This window comes from Pseudorasbora parva, chromosome 13 (genome assembly GCF_024679245.1).
Source record: "Pseudorasbora parva isolate DD20220531a chromosome 13, ASM2467924v1, whole genome shotgun sequence".
NCBI lineage: Eukaryota > Metazoa > Chordata > Actinopteri > Cypriniformes > Gobionidae > Pseudorasbora > Pseudorasbora parva.
In genome coordinates this window covers 3059793-3083613 of record NC_090184.1, presented here as the reverse complement: position 1 = coordinate 3083613, position 23821 = coordinate 3059793, and the positions used below count along the sequence as shown (strand labels likewise).

The window sequence follows — 23821 nt, the reverse complement described above, 5'->3', positions numbered from 1 at the left end:
TGTTAGCTAGATTGAAAATAATGGTTTCTGTTTTTAAAAACATACATCGCGTGTCATTATCGATCATTAAGTGTGGTGAGCTGGCTCATGTGATTTGAGTTTCGCGCTTCTGAACTTCCGTTAAGGGAGCATAGTGTGCATCAATTCCCCCTGGGTTTTGCGATGCATTGTGGGACTTTTTATAGAGCGAACATTTCAGTGCACTGGAAGGATTCTGAGATTGAGATATCCCTTAAAATGGACCTGATTGAGACGCACCCTTGCTTTGTTCACTGCCACGCACTTCCTGGACTTGTCATGTGTTTCCCATGCCCTCATGTGTTCTGTGTCATGTTCTGTCATTGGTTCATTGTTTAATCATTGTTCACAGGTGTCCCTCGTCTAGTCATTAGTCTGTGTGTATTCAAGCCCTCATGTTTGCCGTGAGTCTGACCCTGCGTCCCAATTCGCATACTATCCATCCTAAATAGTACTCGAAAATAGAATTAGTATGTCCCAAATCGTAGTATGTTGAAAAGAGTATTCCAAAGATTCCCGGATGGTTTACTATTTCCGGTCCGAATTCGAAGTATGGATCCATGGACACTCTAACGGCTGATATTACCCACAACCCATTGCGAGTTGGACGAGGATTCGATTAGAACTACAAACGCGGATAAAAAGCGTTAAAAAACTACAAACAGGATGGATGTGCGAGTCAGACGGTTAAGTGGAGAGGTTCAGATAAAGGGGTTTGAGTGACCAACTATCAGTATTTAACCTGATGAAAATATATTTATTCAGTGTTGGTCACATTATATTTCACCTGCAGCAGCATTTTGAACTTTTGTAATGACATGTTTGGCTATTAACTTTTAAAGCATCATTATATTTAAACTGCAAACACATGAGGAGAGTCTCCTATCATCTATCTATAAATACAAAGTGTTGTAAAATCTGTCTGAAGATTTAAAGGGGGGGGGGGGGGTGAAACACTCAGTTTCAGTCAATCTCGTGTCAATCTTGAGTACCTATAGAGTAGTATTGCATCCTTCATATCTCCGAAAAGTCTTTAGTTTTATTATATTTATAAAAGAAATATGGGCTGTACCGAGTCTTTCCGGAAAAAAACGAGCGCCTGGAGGCGTATCGAGTGGGCGGAGCTAAAGAATGACGAGCGCGCACAAAACGGTGACGTCCTCAAGCGTGGAGAAACCCATGTATGCTATTGATCGGATTCAGCTAATACGTGATCCAGAATCAGGCTGAAATAAATTGAACAGGAGAAACAGCAGCAGCAGGACGTCCGTCTCTGTGGTATGGACTGTATTTAGTGGTCAACATTTGTGTGTCTTTACTCGCAGTGTATGAGGACATGATTCGGTTTATGGACTATTGTATGCGACTAAACCTTAGCAGTAGCAAGCAAAACGTTTTTGCACGTCAGACTAGTGTAACGTTATACAGTTATACAGAGAACAGCAATGGAGTAACGTTAACCTTTAGTGCATTTGAATGACGAAGCACGCAATCGTGTCGTTTACTGATGTTTACTCACGCGACGATAGCCGACAGCACAGACATCTGAAGCAGTTTTACTCACCGGCTGCTTCCAAAGCAGGACCAAACCTTTATCGCTGGGACGGCGCCGTCAAAAACACACTTCTTTGGTATGATTTGGTGAAGTCCTGTAACAGGAGTGACCTTGGAAATCCGCGATGTTGTGAAGCTTCCCGTCATTTCTGCGTGTGGAGCGGGAGCGTGACGCGTCATAAGTGTTCACAGACGACTGGATCTGCAGCTGAGCGAGTGTTTATGGGCGTGCATTTCCTCTCTCGCTCTAGTCACGCGCGCGCACCCTACCGGGAGAAGAGCCCGTACGGCCCATACAAGGACCTTCCGCTCTATTAACGTCAAGCTGAGCCATACTCGAAAAAAACTCTCAGAAACTTGTGAGAAACCGGAAGGAGTATTTTTGACACAGAAATACTCCATCAAACGTCCAACATTAGTTTTTGAAACTTTGTCTATGTTTAGGATGGGAATCCAAGTCTTTAACAGTGTAAAAAGCTCAGTATGCATGAAACAGCATTTCACCCCCCCCTTTAAGTCTTTGTTTTTCTATTTTTATACTGTATTTTGTCAACACATACACACATTTAGTTTTTCCTAATTGTTCATATGGTGGATTTAGTTATTTTCTCCTGTTTGCACTTGAATTATCAGTATGTTTATCAGTGTATGACAAGTTTTGGTAGCAAAATCAAATGTTTTTTTTTTACTTACTGCATTATCATCCTTTTCTGGCTACTTGACAATTCATTATTCATAATGATGTCAGACTGATCTGTAGCATATTTAAGCTCTGTGTGTCTCGTACATTATTTTGAGCAGTAGAATGGAGTACATTAAACAGTCTTTTTACTTTTAATACTTAAGTCCATTAAAAATCGAGTAGTTTTGGACTTTTCCTGAAGATGCTGGAGTTTTCCGAGCTGGCTGTTCTCACGGACCTCTGCTCCATAAAACACTCCTGATAGATCTGCACGGGCTAATTATATCAGAAGAGTTTCCTGCTCATGTGTCTCCTCCTCTGTGTGCATCTCCCCCGTTCTCTCTATCGCTCCCCGTCTCTTTTATCTTTTTCCCAGACGCGCACAGTAAATCTACATTAACAAGCTCTGGGAGGGAATCGTTCATTATAGACACGGGAGGAAGACAGAGACATGAGAGAGCGCTACATGAGAGAGGAAGTTCATTTCAAAAGTGTTGACGGATTTGAGCCTGATTAAGAGGAGCTCTCTCCGTCTCTGTCTTTAATATGCACGAGTTAAGATGCTCGATCATGGCAAAAATGATTTGCACAATTATTCGAAACACTTTACAATAAGGTCCCATTTGCTAACATTAGTTAAAAATATTTCTGAAGCATTATTTTGTTAATCTTAGTTCATGTTAATTTCAGCATTTAATAATACATTTTACAATCAAATGTTGTATCTGTTAATATTAGTTAAGGACCTGCACTAACATAAACAAATCATATTTTTTATTAACCAACATTAACAAAGGTTTATGAATACTGTAACAAATGTAATGCTTATCATTAGTTAAATATTAATTAATGCATTAACTAATGGGACTTTATACTGTCAAGTAGGTAACACTTTATAATAAGTAAGCGTAATAAAGTACTTACAAATAATTTGCAAACCATTAGTTTATAGTGAATTAATAGTTTATAAACTGTAGTTATTCATTAATAGACTAATTCAAATGAGTTGTTCCTTCAGTGTTACTGTAATCAACATATGCTCATATATAAAGAGTTAGATAATGCTTTGTTGACAACTTATTAACAGCAAATAGTTCTACTTTAGATAAGGTCACGGAAAATGACATTAATTAAGTGCTGTAAAGCAACCTTTATCAGACTTTATTAATGCATTTATATTCAGTTTTCCATAAAATGTTATAGATACAGTACACCCCCCCCCCACCCCCCACCCCCCCCCCCCCCCACACACACACACATAAGAATCAAGGGTTCATGAACTTTTGAACGGGGTCATTTTAATAAGTTCAGCTGTTTTTTGTCATGTAAACATCTGTTACGTAAAAAATCTTAAAAAATAACATGCATTTTGTTTGATCTCTTATTTTATTAAAATTATTCACATTTTCACAGATTCTGCAAGAAGTTTTGGTAACACTTTATTTTAAGGTTCAGTTATTATCTATTAACTAGTTGCTTATTAGCATGCATATTACTAGGATATTGTCTGTTTATGAGCACTTATAAAGCACATATTAATGCCTTATTCTGCATGAGCTTATTCTACATCCCTTAACCCGACCCAATACCTAAACTTAAACGCTACAAAAACTACCTTACTAACTATTAATAAGCAGTAAATTAGGAGTTTATTGAGGCAGAAGTCGTGGTTAATAGTGAATATGTGCTCCCCATACTAAAGTCTTACTGAAGTTTTTTCTCACAACTGTATATAGAATATTTATAATATTTAGGGAGGGGTAAAAGCACATCACTGTAAAGGAGAAGGTTTATAAAACAAGACATGCAGATGAATGCAGCACAATCTTTTTTCTTTTTTTTCTTTTTTTTAATAATCACCAAATGGACCAAAACCATAACTGAAATTAAAATGGGATTAATGGGCCAGCCCTAGCGTGAGTGTTGTGTGTTACCTGAAAAGCGTTGAGTGTGATGAACAGATAGGCCATGGCATCGGACAGGTGCACCAGAACTCCACACAGCCAGGTGAGGCCGAGCACCGGTAACAGGATCAACACCGGCCGCGCCGCTGCCCTGCAGACAGCAGAGCTTCATATCACTCAACGCAACACACCTCTCTGATTACACTCACACTTCTCATTCATTTCTGCTATTCTAGTGCAGGAAATATCCAAAAAAACAGGACAGACAGGTGTCTGAGGATATTTGCATTATCTCTTCAAGTCCAGGTGGCTGATAGACACAGATGAGAAACTGGGCAGGAGCTTTCTCTGAGCTCAACAAGATAAGAGGAGAACGAGAAATGACTGGCTGCACGCACACACACACACACACACACACACGTCTGGTGCGCTATCTTTCTGGGGACTCACCATAGACGTAATGGTTTTTATGCTGTACAAACCATATATTCTATCCCCCTACACTGCCCCTGCCCCTTAAACCCACGCACGCACGCACGCACACGCACACACACTTCCTAAAGCTACCCATCACAGGAAACATTCTGCATTTTTACTTTCTCAAAAAAAAAAAAAAACTCATCCTGTATGATTTATAAGCATTTGAAAAGTGGGGACCGCTGGCTGGTCCCCACAATGTAGGTGATCTCAGGTTTTACTATCCTTATGGGGACATTTGGTTAAAATGTGTATGTTTTTATTTATATACAATTGTTTTGAACATGTATTTTGTTAAAAAGTGGGTTAAACCCTAAATTGTTTTAAATAAAAGGTGTTAAAAGTCTCACCAGGTAAGATCCAGCGTGTGAAGCTTCGAATCAGAACTGGGCGTCAGCATTTTGGCTCTGCGACGGGCACTGGTCACCGTAACCATAACAACCCGAAAAAGCACTACGGCGTTGACCTAAGAACAGAGAAATAACTAGTACAAGACCAACTTTTAACTTTAAAGGGCTATTATAATACTTGTTTTGGTGAAATTGTAATAGTATTAAAGAATCAACTGTCATCCCTCAATCTGTTCCTTTTTTTTTTTTTTTGCTTCTGTGACTTTAAGAAAGGTCCCCTTCTTGCCCACAAGCATTTGCGAAGCCTTGTTTTGAAGCCTGTGTGCACTCATGTGCTCAAAAGCCTGTAGAAAATTAGCCTAGAAATGTAGACACACCCTAGCGGCAGTCGTCTAGCAACTCTCAATACACTTCTGAGCTGTAAACGCCAAACTCTTGACGGGCCAATCACATCGTGTATAGAGTCGGTGGGCGGGGCTTAACATAATGACAGCCGAGTTGCATCCGCACGTGCTTCTAGTGAACACAGAAACTGCCAAACGGCGGTCTCTCGAATCAGCTTTGGGCGCGACTCTGGAAGACTTGGGAGTCAGTGCCGCCGCTCGCTCCCACCACGCACTGCGCGTATGGCACCGAGTGCTGAGGGGGGCATCACGAGAATTTTCTCTCAGCATAATATTTCTCTCATTATAACGTAGGGGGCGGGGCTTCAGATTCTAGAGAGCATTTGATTGGACAGAGAATCTGATGAGAAGCTGAATTGGAGTGAGGTCATTAAAATAACTGATCCATATTGGCGGAAGTGAGAGACTGTACGTTTTGAATGCTTATATTTTTTAAATGTGAATATTGTCATTGTTTTGGAGCACACTAGCGTACAGATAACAGTAAAACTAGCATATTAATACGAAAAGCTAAAAATATCTTAGCCTGGGGACTTTAAAGCATTCCTTAGTAATAAACGCTTATAGAACTATAGGAGGACTATTATTCAACTATTATTATTAGAACTGTGGAAGATCTAAAAGCGGCACGGGTTGATCTCTGATTGACCAATCAGTGGAAAGGGTCGTTTCATTCCCACACATGTGGAAAATCCAACACCCCTGAACCAAAAACATAAAATCAAGCCGAAATCTCTTTTTTTCTTTTTTTTTCTTTTTGTGTGCAATCAAAAAAAAAAAAAAAATGTATGTTAGATTTACTTATTTTTTTGGTTTATGGTTTATGTTGAATTTAATTAATATTGTTTATTTCAGTAAAGTTTTTATGCAAGATTAATTCAATGCCATTTATTTGAATCAGGTTAACATTCCTAATTTTGTCGAAAACTATTAAGTAAAATTATTTTAAAAAGAATATCAAACAAAAACCATATCAAATAATCTAGTTTAATAACAAAATTACAAATGTTATCTAACAAGAAAATATTTTACAAAATCTAGCCAGAAGATGCTTTTGTTACATTCATGGCATGCCCAAAGTAGTTTTTCTTTATTAAAAAATCAACTTTAATTATTATTAGCAGGTCCTGGCCCTCATGCTCTACACTTCACCATAATGATAACCTCTAAAATCACTAACATAACACACACTTTTAAATACCAACATAACATTAAACATTAAAAAGTCTCCATTTTCTCATCTTGTTTAAAATGCATAAAAGAGCACCTTATTTAAAGGTAGGGTAGGTAGGAATTGGTTAAAAAAAACTTTTTTTCCAAATTTGTTTAAACTTTATTTATATATCAATACAAAATTAAAATGTAAGTACTCTGAAAAAGAAAGTATAAAATTTGAGTGTCTGTAGACCTCTCACGACTGTTTTAAAGACAGCTCATTATTTCCATTCACTCCACCTTCTCCCTTCTGGGCTCTTTCCAAAGCCACACCCCCAAAACACATGAACGCGCCTCACCGACCAATCAGCTGGAAGACGCTTTATTGACCTGAGAGGAGCGGTGTGCATGTAGTCACGTCAGAATCACATGTAATAAAACATCTAACTTTATCAGTATGAATATAAACTAATAAGATGTCTTTAGTACTCACAATCAAGCTAGAATACCCATACTGGTAAAGTTTAAAATATACTTTTGTTTAATTTGGTAACGAGCTAGTTATATTTATAAGGCAAAGAAAACGGGTAGCATCATGTTTCCCCAATAACATCAGTTATACTGTGATGAAGATGAATTTCGTGTAAGATTCATAACATATACTGTGTTTTGCATGTAAGAGTTTCCATGATGAAAGCATTGTTGATTAGCAGCAGCTAAAGCTAACTTAGCTCTAAAAAATGTTCCTGGATGCGGTGTACTAGCTTCTACACATGCATTGTGTTATCTAAAGTTACATTTTGTGCAATTCAACACGACAGCGATCAACTTGAGCTAAGCATAATGAGTATTTATCATCTCTACTAATGGCTAAGTGTATAATATTGTAACTTTATGCTAAGTAATGTTATGTTAGCTATATTAGGCAGCTTCATGTGCTCTTGATACATGCTTCATGAAAACTTAAACCGATAAAATGTATAATCAAAATGAAAGATTACCAGTCCAGCAGAAATACAGCCAGCAATGAGGCGTTTTTCAGGTCCCTCAGTTCTCACCATCGTTGGAAAGCCACGCAGATATTTACTCGCGTTTGATTTCTTTGTTTATCCAAAGACTTTCTGTGCATTGCCTTTTCTCGTACGGTTGTTTGCCTTCGCTGACTGCAAAACCCTGCTCTGTGAATTTTGAATGCTCTTTCTCTTTCTGCCATTATTTTGCCTAGGTTTCTTGCCTCTGCTTAAATCAAACGAGCGCGCGCATGTGGGCGGATCCTGTAGCGAAAGCGGTGGTCGCCATGGTAGCGAGAGAGAGTGACAGTCGCCCAAGCCAATCATTTGTTTCGTCCCGAACGAAAATATTGAGCGGTGTTTATTGCAGGTTACAAAGTCTAGAGTCACTCTTATACTCTCCTTTTCAGAGTACTTACATTTTAATTATGTATTGACAAATAAAGAAAGTTTAAACAAATTTGGACAAAAGTGTTTTAGATCAGTCCTACCTATCCCACCTTTAAACATCTACTCTCCGAATTCAGCCCCTTTGCAAAGCATGATGGGAAGTGAATGTCCTGTTACTTGGTGGAAACATGTTATTTGAAAATAAAAACATCAAGTTATGTCAAAGAGTAACGGTTTTAAGTCAATATAACGAAGCAAATACATTTGAACCAGAAACCTGATATAATAGTGTAAGAAAAGAAGAATTGCTTAAATAAAGTGAACAGCATCATACAATCCTTTTTTTGAGTGGAAAAAACGGAAAAGTGCAGTTTTTCAATATTAAAACCCAACATGCATGGACCCACGAATGAACTGTTCACAATAAAATCTATAAAATACATTTCAAAAACAGACTTTTTGTTGATTTAAAATCTACCAACACTGCATTGTGTATGCTCATGAGCTCAAAAGCAGATAAGAGCTTCTTTGGGACAGTTATTCTGAGACTGAGACAGACAGACAGACAGACAGACAGACAGCACACACACACACACACACACACACACACACACACACACACAAACACACACACACACACACACACGCACGCACACACGCACGCACGCACGCACGCACACACACACACACACACACACACTCACTCACTCATACTTACAGCCAAAACAAAGAGCACAGGCCCTGCAAAAGCCCAAATAACATTGGACTGGAGGTTCAGCCAGCAGTACTGCGGTGCTCTGTACTGGTCCAAAGTGGCTACCAGGGTTACAGCGACTATAACAACCGGCAGCCCTGAGAAAGACAGAGCAAACACAGACACAATGCATGAGAGGAAGGTTAATCAAACAGCACATGAATCAAAATGACATATGCACAGAGACGGAGGGTTCTAACCCCAGCCCAGTGCGTAGTACAGCTTCATTCTCCTCTCCTCGCTGATGTTAACAGAGACCACTTTACTCCAGAGCAGCAGCCCCTCCACCAGCATCCAGCAGAAGGACGAGAGGAAGAACAGATGGAGGAGGGCCGTCACCAGCCAACAGGCTTCCTGCTCCACACGAACACACACACACACACACACGCTTTATAACAATGCTGACAAGAAACACGTCCATACCAGGTTTGAAACAGTCGTACATCACACATATACACCGATCAGGCATAACATGTGACCGGTGAAGTGAATAACACTGATGATCTCTTCATCACGGCTCCTGTTAGTGGGTGGGATATATTAGGCAGCAAGTGAACATTTGTCATCAAAGTTGATGTGTAAGAAGCAGGGGTTTTTAACTTTTATGATGCCAAGAACCCCCAAATAAGATGAAGGTTTTTATGAGGGACCCACTTCCTAAAATCCATCAATATATTTATGTATGAAAAAAACAACACTTAAACTGATCGATAAATAGTAAGTGTGACATCATAAATACAACATATTGTTTCCAAACTTAAAGGGGGGGTGAAACACTCAGTTTCAGTCAGTGTCATGTCAATCTTGAGTACCTATAGAGTAGCATTGCATCCTGCATATCTCCGAAAAGTCTTTATTTTTTTAATAATTATATAAGAAAGATGCGCTGTTCCGAGTCTTTCCGAAAAAAGCAGAGCGGGTGGGGGCGTGTCGTGTGAGCGGAGCTAAATAATGACGTGTGCAGCAGCGCGCTGTGTGTTGAGTCGAGTGCGTCATCCCTAACAGCGGGAAAAAAACTTTATTCAAAATAAAAATATGGCTTTTAATCAGATACAGCCATACATCTATGATCCGGAATCAGACCCAGAGGCTGCAGTTGAACAGGAGCAGCAGCAAAAACGACTAGAGCAGGACGTCTGTATGTGGTACAAGTTATACACTAACTATATAATATGCTTAGCGACTTGTGTTATTTACATATTTATACTTGAATTATATCGTCGTATTTTTGTCTTTGAAGGTGTACATGTGGGAAGTGCAGTTGTGCATGTGTGTGTGTGTGTTTACGCGTGGTTTGTGTAGACAGTAAGCGGACTAAAAAAAACACAGACATTTGAAGCAGTCTCACTCACCCTTCTAACGTTGGGACTGCTCCATCCTTCAGCATTAGGCGATCGGGAAATCCTGTGTCGAGCTGGGCCTTGTTTATGAAACAGTCGGCACCGAAATGCAGCGAACAGATATAAACATTCGCGCAACTCAGTTGCTGATCCGGAAAAGCAAATTACATCCACTGTTGCCTTAACGCGGGGTTTTGGAGAATCTGTGCAGGACTGTCTTGGTCTGGCAACCAAAAACGCACTTTTTTGGTGACATTGTTATGTACTATGTGTAATTGTCACCTGTCCAGCATCCTACAAGCCAGCGCTTTGATGGGCGTAGCCTGTTGCTTTCGCTCTCTCCCTCGCTCTCTCTCACGCGCTTCCGGTAGAATTGTCCGTAAGGCCCATACAAGGAAATTCCGCCCCCATTAACGTCAAAGGGGACGCATGATCTCAAAAAACTTGCCGAAACTTATGACTAACCGGAAGTAGTATTTTTGACAAAGAAATACTCCCATCAAACGCCCACCTTAACTTTTGAAACTTTGTCTATGTTTAGTATGGGATTCCAAGTCTTTAACAGTGTAAAAAGATCAGTATGCATGAAACAGCATTTCACCCCCCCTTTAAATTGGCTATATACATAATGTTGGATGAATAAACCTGAAGAAGTTGGAAATTATTTGTTTAAGCAACTTTCACAATAAATGTATGCAAGCAGCTTACGAACTGCGTTAAGAATACTGCCTTACAACCCCAGTGAGCGAGATAAAGGGGACTATAGTGAGAAAAACTCAATAGAAAGATACAAAGCAAACGAAAAGGATATATACGGCAAGAAAGGATAGAAACATTTAGAAATTAAACAGAAAGTTTCTTTATCCATTTTTGCTTTGTCTTTTTATTCTATGAAATTTTCTGGGGACCCCTTGGAACCTTCTAGAGGACCCCAAGGGGTTCCCGGACCGTAGGTTGAAAACCCATGTGTTAGAAGCAGGAAAAATGGGCACGCGTGAGGATTTGAGCGAGTTTGACAAGGGCCAGATTGTGATGGCTAGACGACTGTGTCAGAGCATCTCCAAAACTGCAGCTCTTGTGGGCTGTTCCCGGTCTGCAGTGGTCAGTATCTATCAAAAGTGCTCCAAGGAAGGAACAGTGGAGAACCGGCCACAGGGTCATGGGCGGCCAAGGCTCATTGATGCACGTGGGGAGCGAAGGCTGGCCCGTGGGGTCCGATCAAACAGACGAGCTACTGGAGCTCAAACTGCTCCAGAAGTTAATGCTGGTTCTGATAGAAAGCTGTCAGAATACACAGAGCATCTCAGTTTGCTGCGTATGGGGCGGCATAGACCAGTCAGGGTGCCCATGCTGACCCCTGACCCCGCCAAAAGCACCAACAGTGGCACGTGAGCATCAGAACTGGACCACAGAGCAATGGAAGAAGGTGGCCTGGTCTGAGGAATTACGTTTTCTTTTACATCACGTGGATGGCCGGGTGTGTGTGTGTGTGGCTTACCTGGGGAACACATGGCCCCAGGATGCACTATGGGAAGAAGGCGAGCCGGCGGAGGCAGTGTGATGCTTTGGCCAATGTTCTGCTGGGAAACCTTGGGTCCTCCATCCATGTGGATGTTACTTTGACACGCTCCACCTACCTAAGCATTGCTGAGACCATGTTCAGCCTTTCATGGAAACGGTATTCTGGTGGCTGTGGCTCTTCCAGCAGGATAATGCTCCTGACACAAAGCACAAATGCTTCAGGAATGGTTTGAGGAGCACAACAAACAGTTGGAGGCGTCGACTCGGCCTCCAAAAGCCCCAGATCTCAATCCAAATGAGCATCTGTGGGATGAGCTGAACAAACAAGTCCGATCCATGGAGGCTCCACCTCACAACTTACAGGACTTAAAGGATCAGTGGCTAATATCTTGGTGCCAGATACCACAGCACACCTTCAGGGGTCTAGAGGAGTCCATGCCTCGACGGGTCAGGGCTGTTTTTGCAGCAAAAGGGGAGCAACACAATATTAGGATATTGGGTCATAATATTATGCCTGATCGGTGTTAGGTACAAAACCATTTAAAAGGTTTCAGTAAGATTCTTAAATGTCTTTTAATGAAAGACGTCTGAGTTTAAATGATCAAAATACAGTAAAATAGTGAACTATTCCTCCAGTGTAAATCATCTGTTCTCTGTGTGAATATATAGTAAAGTGTGATTTATTCCTGTGATATTTATCATCATTACTCCAGTCTTCAGTGTCACTAATCCTTCACTAATCATTCTCAGATGAGGAGAATTTATAAAGAAACATTTATGATTATTATCAATGTTAAAAAAAAGCGTAATATTGGTGTGGAAACTGTGATGCCATTGTGACACTTTTATATCAATAAAAATACAATCACGTTTGATCAATATAAGGCATTCTTGCTAAATTAAAGTACTAATTTCTTCTTTTATAAATGACATAAAACCTTACTAACACCAGAGTTTGGAATGGCAATTGATGTATAATTTATCACTAAAGAAACCGCTGCCATGTCTAAATTGAACAGCTGTTCCACTACTTTAATAAACACCTTCAGATATTTTTGAAAACGTTTATAAAATCAGGCATTACCAAAGTCTGCAACCTTTCCATATTTCACCTGATGTTAGTTCAGCAAACTCACATGGACTTTTATTGTTTATGGCTTTCTTTATATATCATTTCAGATGTGATAACTGAACTAAGATCACATTTATGATAACAAATTTTGGGATTGTACTTAAGATAATTTCCTTTAATTTAAGCAGGTAAAAAAACCTCTGAAGTGCAAATATGGTTAACTTGGCAACATCTCAACCGGACTTTCTGTCTGATCCAGTATTCTCAATTCATCCTATGCTATATTTTATAACAAATATTGGACATAATGGCACGTATTATTTTTTATATCTGATGGTGTTGGTCAGCAGTTTTGTCAGGTGCTGAGACACGTGGTGAGATATAAACGTGAATGTGTTCAGACCTGGTTTCCCGCAGCCCAGTCGCTGAAGATCAGAAGTAACTGAGCCACGGTCAGAGCCACGATCAGGTTTTTGTGAACCGTAGTCCGGTCTGACTTCGGAACGCTAGAGGGAGACAGAGAGCAACAAATAACACAATCCCAACACAATGTGCTGCATTATCAGGTGATTAACAACCCAACCTATAAAAAAACTCACCCGACAGCCACAAAGAGAATGAGTGTGAAGAGGAGACCGCAGAGAGACACACCAGAGCCGATCAAACTGAGGATCTGTAGACCCGCCTCCTGCTCAACACTTCTCTACAACACACACATTTAAGAGAGGAAAATTCAAATAGACTTACTGAAAGTGTGTTTTTCTAAAATTAATTACTCTTGAAAATCTTACAGATAATCACACAGTGCATGTAAGGTATTTATTATGAAATTAAATAATATCTGATATTTTATTTCATTAAATATATATTGGTTTCAATATATTTATTTGATTATATACACTCTAAAAAATGCTGGGTTGTTTTAACCCAATGTTGGGTCAAATATGGACTAACCCAGCAATCGGGTTGTTTCAACCCAGCGATTGGGTTGTTTTAACCCTGTGGTTGGGTTGTTTTAATCCTGTGGTTGGGTTGTTTTAACCCTGCGGTTGGGTTGTTTAAACCCTGTGGTTGGGTTGTTTTAACCCTGCGGTTGGGTTGTTTAAACCCTGTGGTTGGGTTGTTTTAACCCTGTGGTTGGGTTGTTTTAACCCAGCGATTGGGTTGTTTTAACCCTGCAGTTGGGTTATTTTAACCTTGTGGTTGGGTTGTTTTAACCCTGCGGTTGGGTTGTTTTAACCCTGCGGTTGGGTTGTTTAAACCCTGTGGTTGGGTTGTTTTAACCCTGCGGTTGGGTTGTTTAAACCCTGTGGTTGGGTTGTTTTAACCCTGTGGTTGGGTTGTTTTAACCCTGTGGTTGGGTTGTTTTAACCCAGCGATTGGGTTGTTTTAACCCTGTGGTTGGGTTATTTTAACCTTGTGGTTGGGTTGTTTTAACCCTGCGGTTGGGTTGTTTTAACCCTGCGGTTGGGTTGTTTAAACCCTGTGGTTGGGTTGTTTTAACCCTGCGGTTGGGTTGTTTAAACCCTGTGGTTGGGTTGTTTTAACCCTGCGGTTGGGTTGTTTTTAGCCCTGCGGTTGGGTTGTTTTTACCCTGTGGTTGGGTTGTTTTTAACCCTGCGGTTGGGTTGTTTTAACCCAGCGATTGGGTTGTTTTAACCCTGGAGTTGGGTTTTTTTAACCCTGGTTAAATATTTGCTTAAGACAACCCAATTGCTGGGTTAGTTCATATTTGACCCAACATTGGGTTGTTTTTTACCCAGAATTTTTTAGAGTGTATTATTTTACTTTCATTTTATTGGGTCTTTTCATAATAATAATAATAATAATAATAATAATAATAATAATAATAATAATAATAATAATAATAATAATAATAATAATAATAATAATAATAATAATAATAATAATAATAATAATAATAATAATAATAATAAACCCTGTTTTATATAGCGCCTTTAAAGCAGCTTCTCAAAGATAAATAATACATAAAACAATGAATACAACAAAAATCAGCAAGCAAACGTCTAAATAAAAATATGTCTTAAGTTAAGTAAAAAAACACTTAGCAAAGTAGTTCATTTTTTGCACCTTTTTATCTCACAGTTCTGACATTTTGCTCAGAATTGCAAGTCTATTGCACAACTCAGATTCCATAATTATATAACTATATGTAAATGTGCAGTTGCAACAATGGGTTTTTTCAACCCATTTAAAATCCAAACATGGGTTAAAAAACCCAGCATTATTTTGAGTGTTGCCATTGCCCATTTATGTCTCATAATTCTGAGAACAAAGTAAGAAATGCGAGATACAAACTTGCAACTGCGAGAAGAAAAGTCAGAATTACGAGTTTAAATCTTGCAGTTCTGACTTTTTTCTCAGATCTGTGAGATAGGATCTTGCAATTGCAAGAAAAAAGGTCAGAACTGTCAGATTCATTTTTAACTTTAGCTTTATTTTATTTAGAGGTGGAAATGTGTATCCAATCCATTGATCAATCTGAAACATTCAGTCATCTATCACAGGCACTGCTGATGAAACCTCCTCACCTGAACCTCATAGATCTGTAACAGCAAGGCGAAGTTGGTAGTGTGGTTACAGTAACAGGAAGTGGAATTATTCTGGGAGGAAATAACGGCGCAGCCCTTTGTTGACCAGCCTCCCCCATCTAACCTGAGGTGTCCAGACACAAGACAAAACATCAATAAGAACATCAGGCAGGAATTAACCATCATAATACATCTAAGTAAATGAAAATGCCTTACATCAGGCCGAAATCCCAGAATGCACAGATAGGGATCAATTTCACTGAACTGTTCTAAAGAGAGAAAAAAGGAGAAGCCAGAAGTCAGCCTTTAGAGTCCTAACACACACTTTACTTTACTTTACTTTAATACACTTTAAACAGCTCAGTTCACACTGCCGATCAAACGTTTGGAGCAGTGCTATTTGTTTTCTGAAAGAAATTATTTATTTTATTCAGCAAGGACAGATTAAATGAATCAGAGGATGCAATTTTAAATAAACGCTGTTCCCTTTCAGTCGGTCACGTTCAACGTACGTCTCCATTCCCTTCTTCAGGGAATGAGGGTTACATACGTAACCGAGACGTTCTTTTGAACTTTCTATTCATCAAAGAATCCTGAAAAATAAAATGTATCAGTTTCCACAAACATATGAACTGTTGTCAACACTGATAATAATCATAAATATTTCTTGAGCAAATGATTATTGAAGGGTCATGTGACACTGAAGACTGGAGTAATGATGATAAACTCAGCTTTGATCACAGGAATAAACCACACTTTACTATATATTCACACAGAGAACATGTCTTTTGAATGAATCAATCGCTTTATTCAAAAGACAGGTAAAAACTCATCTCTTCCATGAGCACTTAATCTTATCATAAAAATAAAATAAAAAAACCCCTTCCTCCTCTATTTCTCTTTTCGTCTTCCCTTTTCTGGTTTTTGCTACTCTGAGTAGTATACAAATCTGGGTATTTAAGGCACGTTTTGTGTTTTTTTTTGCCTCTTCTTGACGGATCGCTTCCTGTACCCCTGAGTTGTAAGTCGCTTTGGATAAAAGCGTCTGATAAATGTAAATGTAGAACAGATGATTTACATTGTAATATTTCACAATATCACTGTCTTTCCATCAAATAAAGGCAACATTTATGCTTTCAAAAACAAAAACAAAAATCAGTAACACTTTATAGTGTCCCTGTTACACATCACATGTACTTACTGTAGTAATAACTATAAATTGTGCATAATAACATGCAACTATCCCTTAACCAAACCCTAATCCTAGACTGTAAATAAAGTCTGTAAAAATTGGGCACAATGTACTGTATAAATATGAAGGAATTTTCCATATTGTTTTTTTTTTTTTTTTACAGGTTTTACCTGTTTTTGAATTACACGTCGCATTAGTTTGTGTTTTAAGTGTCTATGGAAATTTCTGTAAAATTACTGGATAATATACTGGCAGAAAATCACCAGTACATTTTTCGTTTTATTTTTTTACAGTGTATAGTAAGTAGATGCAGTTAATTAATATTACTCTATAAATGTATTATTACACTGTAACGATAAAGTGTAACCTAAAAATCTTACCGACCCTAAACTTTTGAACAGCAGTGTAGATTTCAGTCTGTCTCTCACACAAGGCTATCATCTGTTAGAGGGATCCCCTGGTGTTAAGACTTCTATGGCTTAATATAACATAAACAATGTCTCTTACTGAAATATGTAGTAGAAAACCCCATAAAAGATCTACGTTATTTAAAAAATCGATTTTATATTTGGACCATGGGCGGCGCCATTTTGTTTGCGTTCTAGGTTGATGACGTAGAATGGTTGAACTCGGCAATCAGCTGGCGCTACCTGTAGCTATTTTTACCACAACGCAACTCGAAAATTGTTTCAGAGTTAAACAAAAACCAATGAATTGCTTTGTAATTGTACTTAAAAACACACTCAAACATACATGTGCACACAAACTCACCAACACAGTCACAAACAGATCGGCGGGCGCGCACACACACCTGACAGACTGCTCTGTCTCAATCGAGATGTTGGGCTGCTCAGTCTCCACGGCAGGGGCTGAATCTGAAATCGACCCTTATACCCTGAAATAGGGCATTATCTGAAGGGACGGCCATTTGTAGTGTTGTCCGAAACCATAGTGGACATGTTCAAGTGCACTCATTCAGTCTCACGTTGCACCGCAATAACGAGTGTACAGCCGATTTACACACAGCTGTCCGACTTCACGCACTCGTCTTCATTCACTCCTTCACGTTGTATGAGTGAACTAAAGTAGGGAATGTTATTTGTGTCTTAAAAATGAAAGTTTAAAGATTGAGGTTAATTCACTGAGCTTGTGCTCAAACTTTAATGCATAAACCAATCCAATGCATCGATCATCACCAAAACATCCTGCCTCTCTTCCTCACGTTCCCCTATCCCATCGTCCTACCTAGATATTTCCCTCTGCTGGTTACATTAGGCATTACAGTTAATCTACTGCATACCAACACAGGGAATAGTGATTAAAGGTTATGTATGCGCGCGCGCACGCAGTGCGTGTGTGTGTGTGTGTGTGTGTGTGTGTGTGTGTGTGTGTGTGTTCGAGCCGATCTGTTGGGGTGTGTGTGAGTCTGTGAGAGAGAGAGAGAGAGAGAGAGTTTGTGTGCACATGTATGTTTGAGTGTGTTTTAAGTACAATTACAAAGCAATTCATTGGTTTTTGTTTAACTCTGAAACAATTTTCGAGTTGCGTTGTGGTAAAAATAGCTACGGGTAACGCCAGCTGATTGAGGAGTGCAACCAATCTACGTCATCAACCTAGAACGCAAACAAAATGGCGCCGCCCATGGTCCAAATATAAAATCGATTTTTTAAATAACGTAGATCTTTCATGGGTTTTCTACTACATAATTCAGTAAGAGACATCATTTATGTTATATTAAGCCATACAAGTCTCAACACCAGGGGATCCCTTTAAAGTGGTCCTAATGCCCTTTTTGCATGTTAAATAAGTCTCTGATGTCCCCAGAGTGTGTCTGTGAAGATTTAGCTCAAAATAGCTCCAGGCCTATGGTCTAAAATTATCACTTTTTGAGGGTAAGCAAAAAAACATGCCCTTTTTTTACGTGTCCCTTTAAATGCAAATGAGCAGCTGCTCCACGCCCCCTTCCCAGAAGAGGGCGGAGCTTCAAGAGCTGGTGTTAGCAGCTCTGATTACCTTACGCTGACACACACTGAAAATGACCGAAACTGTTCAACATTTTATGATCAAACCGGAGTCGGACAATGATGGAGAGACTCAAGAAGAAGAGACAGCATGTAGTAATGAGACATAAAGGTCAGTCGAATGAGCCATTGAAATACATTATATGGAGAAAAATCCTAGAATATTTTCCTCAAAAACCTTAATTTCTTTTTTGACTGAAGAAAAAAAAGAACATTTTGGATGAGATGGGGGTGAGTAACTTTTCAGGAAATTTTTTTATTTTGAAGTGAACTAATCCTTTAAGGTACTTCCGTTTTAACATCTCTAGTGTCTACATATATGCAAAAAAGTCGTTTTAACATTCAGCAAAATCTCCTGTTCCAAAAGCATCTAGGTCTATGATAAAGTTTTCAAACATTTAGGACCCATTTTAAAAATCTCTGCACTGACATAAGTTTCTGAAAATATGCTAACAAACTAAAACTGTTTCCTGTACCTGAATTCTGTGCTGGAGTGTGAAGTATATGGCCATGCTGACCGGCCGTCCATCTGCCAGCACTGTACTGGAGATGACCGACGAGCCCAAGACGGTTCCCACGTACCTGAGATACGCAATCACACACAGCAAAAACTCCAGTGTTAAATTAACTCTCCTCAGAGTTTATTCGGCTCCACACTCAAGAGTGTTAAAAGTAACTCTGAAGAAGAGTTAAAGTTAATGAGATAATTAAGAGATTAATTAAGTGATGATTGACCATTAGTGATGACAACAAGCAGATTCACTGAAGGATAGAGTCACAATTTTTAAGTCACAATTATGGAGATCAGTGTTTGCTTTAGTTGGGCTCTTGACTTTATAACATTATTTTTTTCTGGCATACAAGCCCAGAGAAAACGTGACCAAGACGGTTCCCACATACCTGAGATACACAATCACACTCTAACATCAGCCATAACACAAAACATTCGACATGTTGCAGTTACACTGAAATAACAAGCCATTCTCTTTATAGTTATGTCTGATCCATATGCCATTTCTTGAACCAATTTAAGCTTTAAGTATGGATTCTTTTCACATTCTCAGAATCAGAAGAAACTTCTGAGTTGTGAACAAACACTACATCTAATTTAATGTTTACCTTTTCATTCGCCCCAATAGCAAATTTGACTTTGCACAATAAGAAAAAAAAATGGGACCAGTTTATTCAAAGGAAGTGTATGTAAGATTGTGGCCAAAACTGGTACTGCAGGTGTATCCCCCTCCCCCTCCCCCTGACTCGAGGTTGCCAGATTGGCTGCAGGATCAGCAGGAACGTTTGTAGATCTGCAGCTGTGGTAACTAGAGCAGATCTGGCAAACCGGATGCTCAAACACAATTCACTCGTAATTGGTCGATAGGTGGAGGGCGGAGCTTCAGGCCAAAACACAACATGTCAACATCAACATCAGCTGAGCGCTGCAACAACAACTTTAAAATGACAATATCCTGGCCGGAATACTGTTGTCAGTGATAGAAGTGTTTAAAATGATCATGATTTCTTAATGTCTAGTGGCATATCAGGGCCTTTTTATGATTAATTGAAATGCATTTCTTACACACAGTTCCTTTAAATGGTCCATTTTAGACATTATATGTACATGTCAACTTATTCAACAGACTTCAATTTATAATCTTCGAATACTCGTATGAGAGTTAGTTGACATGTAGTTGCAAAGTTACTTATAGTTAGTAGAATGTCTACAGTGGCCCATTGAAATAAAGTGTTACCGGGGAAAAAATATTGAGAGATTGATTACATTGGTCAGAAGGGAGAAATATGTTAAATCTCACATTTTGGTTTCAAAGATAAATGTAAAAGCGATTATTTAAGGGAGTTTGTCACTGTACTTTTTTGTTGTTGTGTTTTTCATCAAGAATAACAACGAACCCACCATTTAAGCAATCAGCGTTAAATCTAAAGTGAAAGTAAAATGCACACAGTCATTCATAATAGTCGTGATAAATATGTTATTGCAATACTCAGAATCAGCATTAATTTTGAAAGCAAATTTTGATTTACTTTTAGTCATAGTCTTCTGACTAAAATGCCATTTAGTTTTAGTCATGTTTTAGTCACCTGAATTGTTTTTAGTTTTAGGTGACTAAATCTAATTTCTAGTTTAGTTAAATTGTAAAGCATTAATTGAGCATTTAAGGATTACATAACCCACTGTCACGTCAACATGTTTTGACCGTTCAATCGCAAAAATACACGAAAGAGCTCAATTCACTTTTTTTGTTTGTTTTTTAAAAACATCTATACAGTTTATAATCTTCTATTTCTGTTTTAGTTAGTATACCAGGTTAAGCTTAATATTCAAATGAGTTTATTTTATTTTTATTTTTTTAATTTCAGTTAACATTTATTTAATTTTAAGTAATTAAGATTTTTTAATGTTTTAAGTTAACTATTATAACCCTGATACTTCATTGAATAGTGTGTGTCAAATACTGTTCTTAGTCTTAAAATAAAAAAGTCTTAAATACAGATTATTGTGTAACCAAAAACGAATATATTATGCGTGACTTTTAATTATAAACTCAAATTACACTGTGACTCTTATTTTGAAATGTCTGCGCATTACTATTGCAGTTCAGACAAGGGGGAAAAATAAGCATTGTTAGAACCGCCTAAAACATATTACCATATAAACATCGTAAAGTAAACATTTTCATTATTCCTCAGCATTAGTTCATAATTAATTATTCATAGATTGAGCCTGTAGAAGCTCGACAGTGGCGTGTTTTACCGGCGTTAGAGCCGCAAGTTACAACTCAAATGTTTGCATCTGTTACACAGGACATCAGTTCTGACTGAATCTCTTCACTAATCGTCCCTCCCTAACATTTTTGAGTTGTTTTTATTCGTTGTTGAAAATGACAGTAGATTTTCCTCATAGTTTTTTTATCATCCATAATTGTTTTTTATTTAGTTATCATCTCATTTTTACCAGTGAAAAAAGGTTGTTGATGAAAATTATGACAAATTAGTCATCAACGAATTAAACACTGCTCAGCATATCGGAATTTTTTGAAAAACGCAATAATATCGTATCGTAGCTTAAGTATCGTGATAATATGGTATTTTTGTTTAAGTATCGTGATAATATGGTATTTTTGTTTAAGTATCGTGATATTATCGTATCGTGGCTTAAGTATCGTGATAATATCACACTGTGTCTTAAGTATTGTGATAATATCGTATTGTGGCTTAAGTATCGTGATAATATGGTTTTATGGCTTAAGTGTTGTGATAATATCATATCGTGGCTTAAGTATCGTGATAATATGGTATTTTTGTTTAAGTATCGTGATAATATGGTATTTTTGTTTAAGTATCGTGATATTATCGTATCGTGGCTTAAGTATCGTGATAATATCACACTGTGTCTTAAGTATTGTGATAATATCGTATTGTGGCTTAAGTATCGTGATAATATGGTATTGTGGCTTAAGTGTTGTGATAATATGTCACGTCACAGACAAGGGAAAAGGGTGCGAGGACTCAAGTGCAGAAAATGATATATTTATTTATAACAAATAAAACATAAACTCAAAACAAAACCCATACTGACAAAACCCACATGTGCACACAAGACAGGACAGGCATGTGACATAATATCGTACCGTGGCTTAAGTATCGTGATAATATTGTATCGTGGCATAAGTATCGTGATAATAATGTATCGTGGCTTAAGTATCGTGATAATAATGTATCGTGGCTTAAGTATCGTGATAATATTGTATCGTGGCTTAAGTATCGTGATAATAATGTATTGTGGCTTAAGTATCGTGATAATATTGTATCGTGGCTTAAGTACCGTGATAATATTGTATAGTGGCTTAAGTACCGTGATAATATCGTATTGTGGCTTAAGTACCGTGATAATATCGTATCGTGGCTTAAGTATCGTGATAATATCGTATCGTGGCTTAAGTATCGTGATAATAATGTATCGTGGCTTAAGTATGGTGATAATATTGTATCGTGGCTTAAGTACCGTGATAATATTGTATCGTGGCTTAAGTACCGTGATAATATTGTATCGTGGCTTAAGTATCGTGATAATAATGTATCGTGGCTTAAGTATGGTGATAATATTGTATCGTGGCTTAAGTACCGTGATAATATTTGTATTGTGGCTTAAGTATCGTGATAATAATGTATCGTGGCTTAAGTATCGTGATAATATTGTATTGTGGGGCCTCTGGCGATTCCCACCCCTACTGAATATCTGAAAATCTTAAAACCCTGTTTATTTAAACCATGTCTTTGTTCAGTTGTATTTATTTGTGCACTTGCCAATTTGTTTATTTGTTCATTTTTAATAGATGTTTAATAGATGTTCTTTAGCTTGTTGATTTTTATTCATGGTATTCAGCTACAATACAATGTTTTGCAATAAGACTTAGAATAAATATGAATGACGGAATCATTAAAATTTAAACGATACCCAACCCTATTATTAATGCATCATCACAGTCTGGGAAACGGGTCCATTACAATCATGTAGTGCATGGCATGCTGTGTAATTAATATGCAAAAAGTATTAAATATGAAATCGTTGGACAGCCCTAATTAGAGATTGCATCGAGCATTGCTTACCTCTGCGATCCGTCACTGACTATGGGAGCAAGGCTAATGTTTTCCCCTCTCTCTGAGAGACACTTGACGGAGCTGTACCATGTGTTCAACACAGTCACCTTTCTGAAGTCTAAACAAGCACAACAAATATGCATCAAGGGAAGAATATTGTGAAAGGTTGCAAATGAACATCCTTGTTTGTGAAATATTATACAGTATAAGCATGAAACTTCATCTCTATCAAACAGGGTTTTAATCATCCCTACCATTGTTATGCAGTTCCTTCATGTTTTTAGCAGAGACAGAGATGCAGTCACGATTTCCCACATCCAACCCGCAAAACGCAGGAATGTGAGAGGCGTCGGACAGAAGATTCTGCTGGACCTGCAGCTCTGGAACACAGGAGCACAGTTTCAGGCCTGACTTTGGTTGAGATGTGGCTGTGGTTTGCTCTGTGTGTGTCTGTGTAACTCACTGATGTTGTGGCTGTGTATCTGCACGCTATCGGTCTCATCCATCAGCAGAGAGTTCAGGTTGCTCAGCATACGATCTATGGTCTGGATGACAGCCATCGGCCCCTTCACCACCTACATCAAACACAGGTTTACCAAGGTCTCCTTTAAAACTATATATATATATATATATATATATATATATATATATATATATATATATATATATATATATATATATATATATATATATATATATATATATATATATATATATATAAAGGTCCTTCTCAAAAAATTAGCATATTGTGATAAAGTTCATTATTTTCCATAGTGTAATGATAAAAATTTAACTTTCATATATTTTA

The 23821-nt window shown here is 38.2% G+C and overlaps 1 protein-coding gene across 1 annotated transcript in view; it reads right to left on the bottom strand.

The window, feature by feature from the left end:
* The window catches only part of adgrd2 (adhesion G protein-coupled receptor D2), a 62696-nt gene that overhangs the window by 7840 nt on the left and 31035 nt on the right, over positions 1 to 23821 (bottom strand). Inside the window, exons 9-20 of the mRNA XM_067412966.1 lie at positions 23477 to 23588; positions 23268 to 23393; positions 23023 to 23131; positions 18873 to 18978; positions 15400 to 15452; positions 15184 to 15307; positions 13231 to 13334; positions 13035 to 13137; positions 8899 to 9052; positions 8663 to 8796; positions 4986 to 5101; positions 4189 to 4309 (exon numbers count right to left, since the gene is read on the bottom strand). Coding sequence (XP_067269067.1) covers positions 4189 to 4309; positions 4986 to 5101; positions 8663 to 8796; positions 8899 to 9052; positions 13035 to 13137; positions 13231 to 13334; positions 15184 to 15307; positions 15400 to 15452; positions 18873 to 18978; positions 23023 to 23131; positions 23268 to 23393; positions 23477 to 23588 — 1362 coding nt within the window. The remainder of the gene's footprint in view (positions 1 to 4188; positions 4310 to 4985; positions 5102 to 8662; positions 8797 to 8898; positions 9053 to 13034; positions 13138 to 13230; positions 13335 to 15183; positions 15308 to 15399; positions 15453 to 18872; positions 18979 to 23022; positions 23132 to 23267; positions 23394 to 23476; positions 23589 to 23821) is intronic.